The 17,166-nt window shown below is 45.6% G+C and overlaps 1 protein-coding gene and 1 long non-coding RNA gene across 2 annotated transcripts; one reads left to right on the plus strand and one right to left on the minus strand.

Moving 5' to 3' along the window:
* Positions 1-3,822: 3,822 nt before the first annotated feature.
* On the minus strand, positions 3,823-6,281 carry LOC121822063 (uncharacterized). The gene is made up of 2 exons (XR_006063017.2): positions 4,632-6,281; positions 3,823-4,006 (listed from the first exon to the last, which is right to left on the minus strand). It is a non-coding gene; the product is annotated as an uncharacterized LOC121822063 (long non-coding RNA).
* Positions 6,282-12,266: 5,985 nt separating this feature from the next.
* Positions 12,267-12,906, plus strand: Tnp1 (transition protein 1). The gene is made up of 2 exons (XM_006972222.4): positions 12,267-12,451; positions 12,648-12,906. Exons 1-2 carry the CDS (start codon positions 12,313-12,315, stop codon positions 12,674-12,676), a joined length of 168 nt encoding a protein of 55 aa, XP_006972284.1. The 5' UTR covers positions 12,267-12,312; the 3' UTR covers positions 12,677-12,906.
* Positions 12,907-17,166: the final 4,260 nt, after the last annotated feature.

Genomic DNA, 17,166 nt, shown 5'->3' on the forward strand with positions numbered 1-17,166 from the left:
CTAGGGTATCACCTACAGAAGCAAGTGCTTCAAGAGGCCACAGCTCTCAGCCTGGCATCACTCCCTCCAAAAGACGCCATGGAGATGGGGAGTGAGATCTGATTTTTTTGTTTGTTCTGTTTCTTTTAGAGAGATTTAAATGATGTACATTCATCTCAGTTTTGGTCAAGGACATAAGAAATTTTAAAAAGTAACAGCAAAAGGCAAAGCATCCTGCCTATCGAAGGTGCTGGGCAGCAGGAAGGAAGCAGTTAGCACTCCCAGGTGAGGCTTTCCAGAACAGGTGGAATCATGGGTAAATGTTCCAATCTCTGTATATTCTTCAGAACTCATGACCGCGTAGCCAGCAGGACCGAACCCCAGTCATCCGAAGCAGTAACCAGCTCAGTAACAAATTCTTGTTCTCTCCATTTTCTGCCCCACGCCCCCACTTCCCTCCTCCTTGCAATCCACTTCCCATTAAGAAGCCCGAACTCGGGCCTGGAGAGATAGCTCAGTGGTTAAGAGCACTGATTGCTCTTCTAGATCAACCCAGGTTCAATTCCCAGCACCCACATGGCAGCTCACAACTGTTGGTAGCTCCAGCTCCAGGGGACCCAACACCCCCTCACAGACATACATATAGGTAAACACCAATGCACATTAAACAAAAATAAATAAAATATTAAAAAAAAAAGAAGCCCGAACTCTCATCCTTACCTTAAGCTCTACTGGAAGGTGAGATAAAATTAAATCACTCCCGAAACATAATATCCCCTTGAGCGCAGGTTATTGGGAATCACGGACTGAGAAAGCTGAGTAAAAAAAAGCTTCAATTCCATCCCTCAGTACAAGCAAGAAAACAGGAAAGGGAACTGTGGTCCTCTCCTTAGGACAGGAGGGAAAGGCTATAAACTGGGAATGAATATAAACTGATTAACATCTGCTGTCACTATACTGCCAAACACTGGGGGCACCCATGGAGGTCAAACCTGGTCCTGGTCCTCCAGGAACCCACAAGGCTAGAAAGACCCCACACACGCAAAGCCAGAACCCATTGAAGGCATCTCTTCTGCCCTACACGCTGTTCTTGCTGTTCCAACTAATTCAAAATGGATCCAGCTTTAGAGACCACAACATTACACGATGCACCAGGATGTAATTATGAATACCAGGAATGGGAGGACCACAGTTGGTCACCAGCGTCATAAATCCAAGTCACACCAACATCGACCGGGGTCTCTTCTCCTTGGTTGTAACTCCTAGAATTTCCTTTATGGCTTTCAAACTGTGCCCCAAATAAAGTGGTCCCCGAAGGTATGGGGGTCTGAAAAGAAGCTCCAAGGGAAGATGGTTGTTTTGTCCACACTACAGGTTCTCAGGCGGAACTTCAGACTCACCTCTAACCAGTTGTTAGATGTGTACACACATGACGTGGGACCGGCAGAGACAACGGGACCAGCCACCAAGATTTAAGACAGCAGTTACGAAGTCTTCACAGTCCGGCAAGGCTGTGTAAGTACTGTGGCTGGGGGTATGTGGAAACAATGGATCCAAGAAGTGAGGATCTGGTGTTGACAGACACGGCAGTTTTCCTAAAGCCAAAAATTTAAATTCCACCTAAAAACACCTACTTCTTTCATGGTAACGACTAGCTTAAATGATTTTCGCTTACCCTGTATTGGTCTGTGTGGTACAAAAGAGAAGACATTTGTCCTTTAAGCCCCTAGACAGGAGTGTTTCAACAACAAAACTGTTGTAACTGAAGATGTATTGAAAGCCCATAGAACTGCTGAATTATAAAGTATTGAAAAAGCATAAAAACAAACGTTTTAAGGAATGAATAGATGTGAGGGACTCAAATACATGAGCTCCTAGTGTTTAATTTGGGGCCAGCTGCATCATCTGACATGGTGAGGTACCCAGGATCATGTGACTGTATGGCCAGTGTTGCATCACACAAGGCCTCTCCCTATAAATAGTCTCTTGGCTGTCTTCTACCTCGCATTGGCTTAACTGCCTGAGAAACAACTGGTTTGGATGCGTAGGTTCCACACCCTAACCCCACCCTCCCTCCAACCATCTCTACTCCCACACACATGACAGCGTTAATAAAAAAATAAAAAAGTAAAAAAGTAGCAGGAGCCCACTGTACAGAGATCCAAAAAGAGGATCTTCAAAGGAAAAGGAACCAGTCACCACAAACACTTCATGGACCTCTTGGGAAAATGAAGCAAAAACTGAATAAGATTATGAAGAACAAAGAATCCAGCCTCCCAGGAGCTGGAGGTCCAGGAGTGGGACACAGTTGAGGGGTGTCTTCAGCCCCTTTTTAAATCACGTGTTTTGTTTTTTCTTTCCCTAACATACTTTGACCGTGTTCTTCTCCCTCCCCCAACTTCCAAGTTACCCCCCACCCCCTCCCTAGTCACCTAACTTCATGCTTGTGCAAAACAAAAACTATCAAAACAAAGCCATTTTGCTCTCTCTCTGAGGTTTCTATGCCAGCCAGTGTACATATGGTTATCATTGCCTACCGTGAGATATGCCTGTCAAATATCAGTACAACCTACTGCCACGAGACAGGCCGATTTCCTATAGTGTTACTCCAATACACTGTGCTCCAAGACTCTCTGCTGTTAGGGCCTAGAGATCCTAGTATAAAAACTTCAAACAGGACTCTACCATCTCTCCTCAACCTCATGTTAAGACCAAATACAGAGACCCAAGAACAAAACCGCTCATCAGAAAAGCCCAAGAAATCCGTCACTACCTAGAACATGAGCCAAGGCTCTGGAAATCCACCTAAGTTGGCTGAGCATCAGGGAAGAGCTCCTATCTAACCCTTTTCCGGTTTCTGTACCTCTCCTGGCCTGAGGAAGAGATGGAAAGCCGGTTCTGAGACCTCACACTTACAGATGAGCTTTGACCTTGCTGGTTTGGGGCGGGGGTTGAATACGTATGTCCGTATGTGTGAGGCACAAGTATGTGGGGGTATGGAGCCCTGTCTTGCCAGCTTGGTCTGTGAATTCCTTGTCTCTGCCTCTCGTGTGCGAAATTACATTTGGGCCACCACACCCGCTCATCTTACATGAGTTCTCGGAACCCAAACTCTTCTCCTCATGCTTATATAGCAAGCACTTTACCCACTAAACTGTCTCCCCAAACCCTCTTGCTCGTTTTTTCAGAACCACATTGATGACCTCCAGAAGATACTCTGCTTCGCAGAACATCTGCAATTTATTGGCAATGACTGGAGGTGGAGAATGACCTGGTACCTTTACTTAAAGATTCAAGATTCGTTTATGCAAAGAATACCAAATATCCATCAGCTATTCGATCCCCACCGTACATTAGACCTGGGGCACACTATGAGAAGCTTAGGAATGTTGCCCTTTGCTGCCTGTGTCGTGAACAGGCATACACCTTTGTAACTCCATTGCACCTTCGCTCTAGCTCATACTTCTACTGAGCTAGTGTTGGAATAACCTGGTTCCTTCTCAGAAAAACACACTTCTCCTTTGCTGCCAACAGATGTAGAAGCTGACGGCAGCATCAATCCAGCCGGTGTCTCGCCCAGGTTAGAGACGTTATCTTATCCCAGAAAGCACCTCAACTTATCCCAAACCAAAGCTCAACCAGGAATTGCATTAGCAATCTCTCAAACAAGGAAGAAGTGGTATATTTCCTCGGACTCTCTCAAACTACCACACTCCACTATCTTATTACGGTTAAAAAAAAAAAAAAAAAAAAAAAAAAAAAAAAAAAAAAAAAAAAAAAAAAACTGGAGTACTCCAGGGACCACAGACTACTCCTTAGCTAAGTAATTGCACTCAAAAACACTTTTTTTTCCAGAGAAAGATGATTTATTTAGAGATCCTGGGGTGGAGAGGCAAGCTCAATGATGATTATGGTGGCCTTGGGCCTGCAGCAGGAGGTACTGTCTGTTGAGTCAACCACGGGAACAAATGTGACTTCGTACTGCATGGAATCAAGCAGTTTCTTCAGCCAAAGCATGTGTGACTCACTACGGATAAAAATGAAAAGCTGTGAGGGAACACTGCAAAGTTTTGTGTTCAGCCAGGCAGTGGTGGCGCACGCCTTTAATCCCAGCACTCAGGAGGCAGAGACAGGTGGATCTCTGTGAATTCGAGGCCTGCCTGGGCTACAGAGGGAGTTCCAGGAAAGGCGCAAAGCTACACAGAGAAACCGTCTCGAAAAACAAAAAACAAAAAAGTTTTGTGTTCTTCACATAGGGACCTTCCCAACTCTGTGACCTGAAAATGCCATCAAAGGCAAGGTTTCAAAGTATTTGGGAGCCCACTTTCAAAGAGATAGGTCCAATGATAATACCAGAGGGAAGCTATATACCACAAAGAAGGGCAGGTATGCGGGGAAAAACAGCTAAGGAAGAATTTGAGAAGCTGTATGACGAGCTACACTTTATGTTCTAAAGGATGTCTAACCTTTTAATGTTGTGATACATTATTTCAACCAATGTGTTTGGGTGCATTTATAGCTATCATGGGATGCATAGTTTGGGCATGCCCAGTTTAGATGAAAATGTGCTGTTGTAGAAAATTGGCCAAGCTAAGATGGCAATTACTCGGTTTTGAGAGTTCCCCTTTGAAATCAGAAAGTGTCATCAGTACCTTAGGCCTTTGTTCCTTTTCTGGTGTGATTTCTTTGCCCTGTGTCTCTGTGGAAAATCCTTCATGCAACATGTTGGACACCAACATTGATAGGCTTTTGCCATCTTCTCACGGTCCCCAACTCTGGTCAGCAGTGAGGTTCTGGTTGAGATAGCCTCTGGCTGCTCCCCCCATCATCCCTCTCCCTCACCCCAAGTCCATCTCCAAAGCAGTCCAGCCATCCTCCCTTTATAAGTGACTGTGACATGGGCCCTCCCAGTCAGAGGACCTGATGACTGGGGAGGCTTTGTCACAATGGCTGGAAGGCAACCGGAGAGTTTGCTTGGATGGTTGCGAGAGTACTGGAATATTTCAATAAAGTCAAGCAAAGGCTTTTCAAAAAATCCTTACGTTGACTTGATACTCATCAATACAGCACATAAGAGCTTTATATGAGTGATGCAAACCAAGTAAAATTCCCTGTGCCTTTCAAGTGCAAGTCTGGCATTTTTAATAAGCATGGGCTGTTGGTTTGTCTTAATTCTAGAAATCTCTTGAGCATGGACCTGGAAAATATAGAATTCGTAAAAATGACTTTCTTGAGGTCTAATTGACATACAAGCTACAGTATTTCCAGGACACAATTTGAGAAGTTTTGACATTGGTATATGCCCAATGACCATACTGCCACGTATCAAGGTAGCAAATGTATCCACTGCTCCTGGGAGCTCCCTGTGCCTCCATAATGCCTCCCCTCTCCGCCAGTTCCTCTCCAACAATGTGGTAGTCAAAGCTCTAAGCCAGCAACTTTATTAAAAATTTATTACCCCTGCTCCTTGCTCCCCCAAGAACCCCCCAGAGATGCAACTTCAACCTCAAGTCCAATGTCTCAGAAGTCATGTATACAAATAAAAGATCTAGGCAGAACCTAGTATATATGAAATGTGACCAAAAGATACCTTTTGAGAGTTTATGTAATGATTTGCCATAACGTGTGGGATCTCTGGGTTTTGGAGGACATAACAGGAATTTAATAAGAACCACTGATTTTTCCATGAACACATTCTTATTCACTATTGACTTATTAAATACTCAATTTGGCTATGGAAGTGGAGGTTGCTTGAAGGGGAGAATAAAAAGCCTGGCTTGAGAGGGATGCTGGAGGGGGAAGAGATGTGGAGAAGATGAATACATCTGTTAGGAAGGTTTCCTGAACTTTTTCAACCAAAGAGTGCTACAATTAGCCATGTTTGCAGGAAGTTTCACTGGGTGGTACTGGAAGGAAAAAAAAAAACTTATGTATCTGAAGGTAGCAAGGATTCTCTACATGGGCAACCATTTATTTTCATATAAATGTAAGCATCACAAATGCAGTTTCAATAACTACAAGCAAGAAAAAGAGAAAATCCCAGAATGTGCCAGAAGCCACGCCTTGTAACATATGAGTTCGATGGTGCGAACCTTTAAATCATCTTTAAACCCAAGTTCCCAGGATTCCTTCACAAATGAGGACTAAGGCAGAAAATCTGCACGTCTCATTCTTTACCACCTGAGCTTTTAACCCCAGGGAGAGCAATGAAGGAAGGAAGAGCAAGAGACAGGAAGAAAGAGAGAGTGGTAAGTAAACTCCACATGTACCTGTCTACAAAGCACCTTAGGTGAGGCGGGAGATGTGCGCATCACAAAGAGGCCAGGATTCAGAGTGACCCCAGGTTTATGCTCTGCGGTTGCTGCTCCACATGCTTAACTTTTTAAAACAAGATGGTAGTAGATTTGGGGAGGCAGTGGCTTTGCCTGGAGCCGATGTTACAGGAGGTGGCAAGACAAACCAAGAAGACCAGGACACTGTCTAAAGCTCACTGTTGGTCTTTCCTTCCTAACACCGTTGCAGTAGAGTGTTCTAGGGAGGAAGTAGACATTTCTGTTTGTGGCAGAATCCGCCCCCCCCCCCCAGAATGCCAGGCCATCTTGTAGTGTTACTCTTCACACTTCCTCCTAGGAGAACAAGGCTGCCCTGTATCAAGAGCTTCTTGACAATAAAATCTAGCTACTGCCACATTCAAATACAACTGGGTATGTGTGTGTTCGGTCCTTACCTAAAAACAAGTTGCGCGTGCTCTCCCGTGAGAGGCAGGGGTGAAATGTCACTACACCTCTGTGCTTACAGCTGCAGAATTCCATGACCATAAATGGCAGGCAAGTTGGTTTGTAAATCAATGGTTTTGAGGTCTTCGCATATGAGAGTTCTATCAGCCTGTGGGCTGCGATGGTGTCAGCCCCAGCACTCTGTAGCCAGAAGCAAATGGATACTCTGTCTCCCTGGGAACAGATTCAGTAAGTCAGAAATACAAAACAAGCCTGGTCAGAATCGTTAGATCATTCATATTAAAATGATAAAGATGTATTTTTGGTCCCTTAAGGATACTTCTTAGAATACGGCCTTGCTGTTAAGTATCGTGGGACCATTTGGTACCTCCTCTGCCTGATGCACTGGTACCAGCATGGTGGTCACAATGCTTTATATCATCAATTATGAAGGCACCGGCCTGGACATGTGGCAGCCTCTGACTCTTTGCCTTCTTAGTGGCAACTACTTAGGTGGGGGGGGTCTGACGATGGAATGACTTCTAGAAGGCAAGAACCCCAACAAATGGCTCTCAGAACGTAAGAGAAGAAAGAAGCAAGGAAAATGCACAGGGCATGGGAAGGAAAGATAAAGAAAAGTCACATGTCAAGTAGCCTGGACTGGGGATGAGGATGTCTAAGCTACCTTCATCCTGGCCTATGTGTTAGGTTCTCTAGAAACCCTCCTACTCCCGTCCATAGATGGATTAAAACACTTTCACTTCTACAGACCGTATGAGACCAAGTGATTTAATGCATACACAAAATTTAAGACATACCTAGTATGCGGCTTGACTTTTGCCTCTAACAAGAGGAACCTACATTGTATTCTGAGAACACGTATTTTTTTTAGATTTAATAGACAGGAAAGTGGTCAGTGTTATCTGGACCCTTCTGAAGCATGACATTTGGATTTGTTTTGTGTATAACCACAACGCTCAGGTTATTATTAGTGATGACTTCTGGGAAAGCAAAATGAATGAAGCCAACTTTCCAGAAGTCCAAATAAACTGGACTTTCAGTCCTCTAATTTACAGCCTGCCTGTACAGATGTAACACTTTTCCCAGTTCCCTCTCTCGTTTCACGTTTCTTCCACCATGATCCCATCACATGAGTGCAGAGTCAAGGCTGGACAAGATGCTGTGGAGCAATGGGAAGCCCCCAGGTTTGAGATCAGCAAGGGCAGGGGGTCAGCCATGTGTCTTCCACTGCCTAGGTACCTTCCTTTAGGAAAGGGGCCCCCGAAATAAACAGGGCAAGGACCTCGGAAGGGTCTCCCACAGATCCTGAGTCCCTATCTTCCAGCTGCTCACTATCTGTGTTACTAAAAACATAGCAAGACAGGGAATTCTGTAGAAAAGATGGGAGAGGAGCCAGTAAGAAAAAAACATGGAAAAGAGCAGAACATCCATAGAACCAAGGTGATCCAGAGTTGACTTAAAAGTGAGCTGAGTTCAAGTCCCTCCTCTTCTCTCAGAAAGCCACTATTTGTCCTGAATCTCTGGTCTTTGGTTCTCTACCAAAGATATCAGATGTGTGCGTGGTTCAGAAGGCTCTGACACTTAGTGGGGTATTTCATCTGTTTTCACCTTCTCCAGCCTGTCCCCATGCCCACGGCATGTTTGAACAAAAACTTCAGCAGCAGTACACAAAACGGGGTGTATGTGTGAACAGGGTCCCCACTCCCCAGCTGAAGTCAACATCTGGAAGACTTAGATTTCAGAGAGGGACTCAGACTTAGTCACCAACACGTAGAAGAAACACTTCCACTCTCCTTCTCAATAAACTCCAAGTCCCAACTGGATGGGCAGATTCATCCCTGTGAAGACATCTGTCACAGGAAAACCAATGAAGTTCAGAGAGGTGAGAGAGGATCCAGCTGGAAATATGACTGCCACGACATTATGTAACACTCTGAACCTGTCCATCCTAAGAACAGGGCCTCAAAGCCCTTAACCACAGTGTAGCTAAGGACCACACCATGCAGTCCACCCACCTGTGAAAATCAGTAGTATCTCTTTCTCTCTCTCTCCTCCCCTTTCCCTCCCTGTCCCCATGCCCCTCCAGTAACTATCAGAAGTTATCCATTTCCTTCCGTCTACCAGAAATAAAGGGAATGAAAGCAGAGTCCCATAGGGCAAGCCAAGGTATAGAAGAAAAGACTCTTCCAGGCTATTCCTCTGCTACTTTATTTGAATCAGCTCAGGCATTCACTCTGTGCGGTTTCTTTTTTCCACACCAGAATAAAACTTAGCAGAAGCCAGGGTAAAGAGACAGTGAGCAGACTGAGTTAACACACGGTTCTTGATGGGGTGGGGACTTCCTCTGGACCTGTGAAGGGTCAGGGGTGAGGTCACTGTTCTCCTCCTAAGCTGCCTTTGGTTCGTATTCCACTGGGGCAGAAAAAGCAACAACAGTGACTGATGTTCACCCCAGTTCTGTCCACCCCAGGAGATACGGTTTAAGAGCCAACCCCACAGGCCTCCAGCCCAGCCCTTGCCCAGCCCGTGACTTGCTTCCCAGAGTATAGCTCTCTGCAGCTGACATTTCTCAGTGTGCTTGCTATCTGAAGGAGGATTGAAAACGTCATCAGTTCTCAAATCCAGTTGCTTTTTCCCCTGCGATCTCAACTTCCCCGGGGCAGGGCAGGTTTTAGGGAAGTAGGAGTTGGAAAGAGAAATAGTATCTTGTCTCCAGGACCATCCCACCAGAAAAGCCTCTTAAACCAAGGATCCAGTTCCTCTGAAATACAGAGGTGAGCACAGAGCACCAGAGTGTAGAACTGTTCTCACCAGCCCTTCGCATTACGATGGACTACCTGTCCTCATAATATTTTGACGTGTCTAGTCCCAAGTGTGACTCTAGCTGCCCTGATGGAAGATAAAACATTATATGGTCAGTGCATCTGACCATCTCAAGAGAGAAGGTCCATCCACTTACTACACCAAGGGACCCACAGTTTCTTTTCAACAAAGACCACACCTCCAACCTCTCTGCCAACTACTACTATAAACTACTTCCTTTTGTTAATCAGAAATAAAGTCAAAAAAGAAATAAAACCTGAGTCCCATTGGATGAGGCAAGATGTGGAGGAAAGAGGCCCACTGTTGGAAGACAACATTTCCTGTGAGAAATGAGAGAGAAAATGTTGGTAAGAAGGGGGCCACCGACTCATCTTGGCGACCACCTAGTCGCCTAACTCAGCATGCTTATTTGCAAACAAGAGAGACAAAGTCCTGAGAAATCCCGCCAGTATCAGAACCAAGATAAGCTGCCTTCTGTTGAAACCAACCTAACACGCTGTGTGGCAATTCAGGCACAAAATGGGCTTTTAGGTAGTTCATCGCCTCAATTTGGAGGGTGATGTTACAGGATAATAGACTTGGAAGAAATGGCAGAACGCAAGAAGTGTGTGAGAAGCGGGTGGCATCTTCCTTAGAATTGTAGGACAAAACGGAAGGACTAGGATGAGTTAAGAAAATGAAATAGTCCTTTTAACAAACATTTTCCACAAAGGCCCATTGAGACCTCATTCTGTGGCAGGAGCATTTACCGTGAAGCTCCATTCAGTGGTGAGCAGAGCTGCTAGCTCCCAGCTTTTTGGGAGATCTGTGTTCTCGTGGGCCTGTTTGGAAGAGGGAAAAGCAGAGCGGCTGGAATGGACAGAGGAGCTTGAAATACAAAGGGCAAGGTGGAACACTGTTTTCTATTGCTCCGCCTTCTCTCTAAGAATAAAAGTCACCAAGGAATCAGTGAATAAACTCTTAAGGAATCATTTTGGCTGGTGTGGGAAGGTGCTTTACAACAAGATGCAGGTTGAGAGAAAAGCAGACACCAAACCATCCTCAAGTGCGGCAGGAAGTGTTAAAAAAAATATAAAGAGGAAGCCATGATGAGACTCACCATTCAAGGAATCTGGCACTCAAACATCTTGTTACCTGTTTATTACCAGAAATATGGGAGAGTAGGTTGCACTCCATTCTCTTCTACTCAACCAACTTTTGCTAAAACCTACGTGTTTGCTCAGTTCTTGAATGAAGATAATGGAGGATGAGGGAGAAAGAACTTTTTTCTTTCTTTTCTCTTTCTTTCCTTCCTTCCTTTCTTTCTTTTTTCTTTTTCTTTCTTTCTTTCTTTCTTTCTTTCTTTCTTTCTTTCTTTCTTTCTTTCTTTCTTTCTTTCTCTCTCTCTCTCTTTTTTGGTTTTTTGAGACAGGGTTTCTCTGTGTAGCTTTGGTGCCTTTCCTAGAACTCACTCTGTAGCCCAGGCTGGCCTCAAACTCACAGAGACCCACCTGGCTCTGCCTCCCGAGTGCTGGGATTAAAGGCATGTGCCACCACCACCCGGCGAGAAAGAACTTTCAATGTCTGTTGAAATTTGTTCTATGGAACTTAATATTAGTTATAAAGAGAGGCCAAAATAAGTCTTCCTGACTCACATAATCATTGCTCAGCTTCTCTATTGCGAAGTCACAAAAGCACTTCAAACCCATATTCAAAAGCCCAGCCTGATCTCACTGCCTCAAGCATCCACTCCCTGATACTACCCACTCTCACCTCCCACATCCAGTCTCTAAGACTTGGTCCTTGTCTAGTTCTCTAGCTCAGCTATCCCTTCCCCTCCCACAGCTAAGCTGTGATAAAATCCTCCCTCCTGGACTACGGCTATGGTATAGTTTCTCTAATTCACTCAGTTCTCCCACTTACTCCATCACCAACTCAACAGCCTCAGCTAATTCACTGATTTATGTAGATGCCTGACCAGTGGTTTAACGGATTTCATCCACTAGGCTGAAAGCTCCATGCACACAGGACTTTGTTTCTAGACTATATCTTTAGACTTTCCAGTGCCCAAATGTGTGACAGACATATCCTACCTACATAAGCAAATTCTTGAGTGCCTCCCAATGATGGTGATTCTGCATCCCAGACTCCCAAATACACAGGCAGAAACCTTTGAAGAGATCTGTCACATCTGCAGAGGTTCTGGTTCTACTGATTTGTGGCAGGTAGAGAAGCCAGGGATAGCCCCCAAAGACCCCAAAACACAGAAGATAAAACATTAAGACTTACTCAGCCCCTGATGTCAAAAGTGCAAAGACTGGGAAGAAAACATATTTTGATCACACTGAATCAGCTCTCCTAGACTCAAGTGTTTGTGGAAATACATTTGCTGCCCGCAGACACCATGAGACCAGTACTTCACGCACATGAATATCCACATTCAGTGACTTTTAAGTTCTCTACAGGCAAGAGACATTTTAATGACCACTGGCGAAACACTTCCTAGGCCCAGGACCGGGGTGGGACTTAGTTGTTCAATACCTGCTGAAAAGCCTTCTTTAACCTAAAAGCAGGGGGGAGGTCTCAAAATTGAGGACCGGACTTGAGCTGCCCTGAAGAGGCCGCCTTATCTCATATGTATGACCAAGGGGCAGCAAAGGCTAGTGACATCACAAGAGAGCCCCACCCGGCTGCTAAGCCACACCGCTTTGCAGTCACAATGGCTTAGACCTTAAATACACGGACTCCCGGCCCTGCCGGCCTTTCAAAGCCCCTCATTTTGGCAGAAATTACAATGTCGACCACCCGAAAGCTAAAGAGTCATGGCATGAGGAGAGGAAAAAACCGAGTTCCTCACAAGGGTGTCAAGAGAGGAGGTAGCAAGAGAAAATACCGGAAGGGCAGCCTGAAGAGCAGGAAACGGGGCGATGATGGTAAGTGAAGGGTGAGGAGAGCAGTTCAAGTTCAAGGGCGTGCTCTCCCGGCCACCTTCATGGAGGCCATCCTCAGGCGGAACCGGCAATCCCAACCTCAGATGCTAGGGCTCCAGGGGATGAGGTCCTTAGGGACGAGGATGTTGATGGCTGTTTTAACAGGTGTCTTTGTTGTAAATCTGTCCTTCCCCCACAGCAAGTCGCACTTACCGCTCCCACTTGTGACGCGGCGACGCACTCTGCCCTGGTGGACTTCAAACAGCACCAGGCAGCAACGGAAGAGCGGAGGGGGACTGCCACAGAGACCGGAAGTTAGACCAAAGCCAGAGAAAGATCCCATCGAGAGTGGGTAAAATGCCAGGCGTGACGAAGTAAGGGATGTATATGTTGGCTGTTTCTCCCCAACATCTCAATAACAATTTTGAAAACAAAAATAAACTTGTGAAAACTTGAAATTTTCTTTGATCTTTTGGTTGGAAAATATTGGTTTCTGAGCTTAGGCAGGGTTGGAGGTAAGACCATTAGACGTGACCCCTCTGGTTCATCTTGAATCACACCTTGAGGATGTTCTAACTTTGTGTATTTGGGTCTAGGTTGGACCCTTACCTGGGTAGCAAGGAATGTACTGTAAAACATGGCATGGCAGGTGTGGACATAGTCACTGGACTAAGTCCTTAGGGGACTTGTCTTAGGAACAGCCTCACACTGCCTGGGTGATGTTTCCTCAACCAAGGCCAACTGTTCCTAGTTTCATGGTCTTTTTGGAAAGCGAAATTAGGGCTTAGCCACAAAACCCTGTTTTGACCTTATGAGATGGCTTGGATAGAGGGCTTCTAAGTGGCCTCAAGGTCCCCTGAGTTGGAGACTTCTCTGCTCCCCTGGGCTTCCTTCAGATGACCCTGGGTGGAGAGTCTGTGCAGAGGCAACAGGAAGGTCAACGCTGGAATGACCACTAGAAGACTGGGAAAGACCAAGCTTCCGGGAAAAAAGCTGGTGCTCTGAGCTGGCCCTGATTTGACGGGCTTGCTTGCCCTGCAGAGAACAGCTCCAGATTCCCATTGTGATCTAGCGACTGGATATTGGTTGGCGTGTCCAAGGGAAAGATCTTGAGGGCACACTGGCCCCCTGCTTCTGAATGAGACAAGACAGTATCTTAGGCACCACCCCCACCCCATTCAACCCGTTACTCAATGTGCATCCATTTGGTGATTGAGCATAAAGTGAGTCATCCAGTGCCTAGAAACATAATTCAGACAGGCCATAGTCAGAGCTAGGGAGCTTCCCTATCAAACTCGCCCAGTTGGATCTCCAGCCATGTGTGAGGGAAATGAACCTGGATCCTCTGAAAGAATCAAGTTGAACTCTACAATAACTTCTATGCCAGGTAGTAGCAGTTCAAGCAATTTGACAGTGGTTGTGGCGTATGCCTTTAATCCCAGCACTGGGGAGGCAGAGCCTGGGCTAGAGTTCCAGGAAAGGTGCAAAGCTGCACAGAGAAACCCTGTCTCGAAGAAAAGACTACAGCTCTGTTCTGTTCACCTCACTGTGTCCCAGTACTCAATGCTTGCTTGGTTCCAGTTGGAGGCCCAGTCACTTTGTGATGCCAAGAGGACACCTGCCAGGATGCTGAAGACTGTGGAACTGGCCAGAGAGAAGTGTTTCAGTTGACAGTCCCATCTAAGACATATATGAAGTTCTCAGGTTTTTTTTGGTCTTGCTTTGGTTCAGTTTCTGCCTCCACTTACTCCCTTTTGGAATGTGATAGTATGTGATTGTTGGACATAGCTAGAAATGTGGTGGTTCACATGAGAATGGCCCTTATAGGCTTTAACTGTTTAGGATTAGAAGGTGTGGCTTTGTTGTATGTCACTGGTGTTTGGTGTGAGACCCACGGGGCCCAGTCACTTTCCCAGTCCTGACCTGCAGATCAGGATTTAAAGCTACTTCTCCAGTGCCATACCATGCCTGCCTGTGTGCTAATGGATGGTCATGGTCATGTGTAGACAGTAACATTTCATAACAGCCTAAGATGCTAAAGACCCCTGGACCTAGTTATGTAGATCTTCTCCCAACCACGCAGCACTTAGAAGTTGGTCAACATGAGGACCTAGGATTCAATAACTCACACCTACCCAGAGCATCAAAAGGAATCAGATGAACTGAGATCTCCACACAAAGGCCTACAATGGAGTAAAATAAGTGTGTAGGTCTGGCTACAGGGTTGCCTCAGGGACTGAATGGAAACCACATCATTCACCACAAAGCAAGTTGGGCAACACAACCCCCAAGAGATGCGCACCGTGACCTGCTTGAGTCACAGAAGCTCTTTGTGGGATGAGGCCTCTGGCTGGGGGAACAGTGGTGGGCTGGCCTTAATTTCATCTCAGAAAAGCTGGCATGGTGCCCAGCCTGTGTTGCAAGGGCAGGTGGGTAGAGGCACCCATAAGAGGGAGACAGGTGTGGGCAAAGACTTGGACAAACAGAAATGTCTCTCTATCTTTCAGTCTGGATCTTTTTAAAGTTACAGTGCTAGCAGACACTCCCAACATGGTGGTGTGACCCTGAGGGGGTCCGTTGTCTCCATCTCCCTGGGTCGCACAGACCACATTCAACCCTGCTGAACGAAAGACAACGGTTTACTGGATCACTGGAGGGTGAGAACTAAGGGGAGCCCTTCTGTGGAACAGACCATCCCTGTATTTCACTATCACCCCCCATTAAATGTCCACCACAGTTTAACAAGGGTGGTCTTTCTATTCAACCCATGTAAGTTTCTGGCTGTCTGAATTGTAGTACTGAAATTACAGAGTTCTGTCTCAATGGTCCTAATGGAGCCCAGCTTCCCTAAACGCACGAGAGGACCTCTCAGGTTGGGGAAATATCCTCCCCACTGACTCAACCAGGTTTGTTGATTGCACACAAACCATATTTATAGCTTCTGAGAACAGTCGTTATTCCATGAACAGAGCGAAAGGCCATTGCACTGTGTTCTGGTACTTGAATGTTCCCCCTGAGAAAAACTTGTACTTAGTGTGTTTAACAGCTGCTCACTAAAATTCACTAAGTGAATGGAGGGGGTGCTCCTGACAAGAGACATTGTGCATTTAGCTCCCATGGGGGAATCAAAGGAACAAGGAAAGAATTTCACAGTCCAAGGCTGTCTACTCCAGTCTTAGAGTCTAGGGCCCAGTGTGTTGTAGAGAGGACACCGACTAGACTCACTGTCGCCCTAACTCTGGCAGAGTACTGTCAACCACCTCTCCCCTTTTAGCCCCACTGGGTGGTCAGATCCCCTTTAATCTAATATAGTGTTAGAATGTTCTTTAACACAGTGGAGCCCTCCAACAGACTGGAAGCTTCATGAAGCTAGGGATCAATTGGTTTCTCAGTGGGGCAAATGTCAGCATTCACCACCATAACTGACTACCCTGACTGAATAAGTATTCATTCAATGTGTTTATTAGCTCATTGTTATTCAGAGTTATTAGCTAATTTGTATAGAATTAAAAGTGCCTCTCATGGCAAACTCGGAAACCTTGTAACTGTAAAGCTGAGTTGGAAAAAGCAGGTCAGAACTGAAGGGCGAGTTCTGCAGGGTGAAAAATGTATGGCTGCTGGAACAAAATAGGTTGTCTTTGAAAAGGACAGGTGTCTTTCAAAACTCAGAGTGACATTCCGCTGAGCTAAGAGACTAAAACTGAGGTCTGGGGAAGATAGAAGGCACACACTGCCACTAATGGAGTTAAATGAGAAAGCCACCAGCCAGTGGTGTCCAAGAGACAACAGGAAGAAAACTGTGTGGAAAGATTTGCATCTAGAAGGCTGCTGTGTTCTGGAATGTTCTCAGCATCCCTAGATTCCAGAGTCAGAAGAAACAGAAGGGGTCACGGATGGAAACATACCTCGGAGTCCTGCATTCTGCATCACACAGAGCTAAGTACTAACCTCTCTGCCTCTAATTCATAATTGAAGACAGAGAATTATGGGATGGCTCCATGTTCAAAGGTGCTTGTTATGGCAAATGGCAACTTGAGTTCAACCCGAGCCCCATATGATGAGAGAACTGACTCTGGAAGGTTGTCTTCTGACTTCTGCTCATGCACCATAGCATGTGCCCAGCTACACACACACACACACACACACACACACACACACACACACACACACCAAATAGACTTCAGACTTTCATAGTTGTGGAAGACTTCAGACTTTCAATGTTGTGGAAGACACAGACTGAGCAAGTCAAACTGGACCATGGAGCTTATCTGGGGATCCCAGGAAGAAAATTGAAACAAACAAAAACACTAACTATTAATACTCATCATTAACACTAAATACTAAACAAAAGCAAAAACTATTAATAGTAAAAATTCTTGGACCCAGAAATTTCAGCTGAAGGATCTGCTGAGGCTCTCTCCATGTTAGAGGTTAATCCCCAGTATAACAACATTAAAGCCCCTATTAGGTGATTTGGACCATGAGAGATTCACCTTCTTAAAGGGCTGAAGAGAACTAGTAGGCCGTTCAGAGTCACCACCCCACCCCGACACTCAGAGGATGTTTAAGATGTCATCTTGGAACCAGAGATCAGGCCTCAGCAGACACCTAATCTGTCCCTTGACCTTAAATGAAGTTCTACTGTTTATAAATGACCACATCTCAGGTATTTTGTTATAGTAGTATGAACTACATCATATGTTCTCTGTACCAAAAGT

This window comes from Peromyscus maniculatus, chromosome 13 (genome assembly GCF_049852395.1).
Source record: "Peromyscus maniculatus bairdii isolate BWxNUB_F1_BW_parent chromosome 13, HU_Pman_BW_mat_3.1, whole genome shotgun sequence".
Taxonomy (NCBI): Eukaryota; Metazoa; Chordata; class Mammalia; order Rodentia; family Cricetidae; genus Peromyscus; species Peromyscus maniculatus.

What these genes read in the sequence shown, in the direction of transcription:
- Tnp1 (XM_006972222.4), top strand. Translation starts at nt 12,313, where the DNA reads ATGTCGACCACCCGAAAGCTAAAGAGTCATGGCATGAGGAGAGGAAAA. An exon ending in CAGGAAACGGGGCGATGATG is followed by an intron (nt 12,452 to 12,647) that starts GTAAGTGAAGGG and finishes CTTCCCCCACAG; the next exon opens with CAAGTCGCACTTACCGCTCC.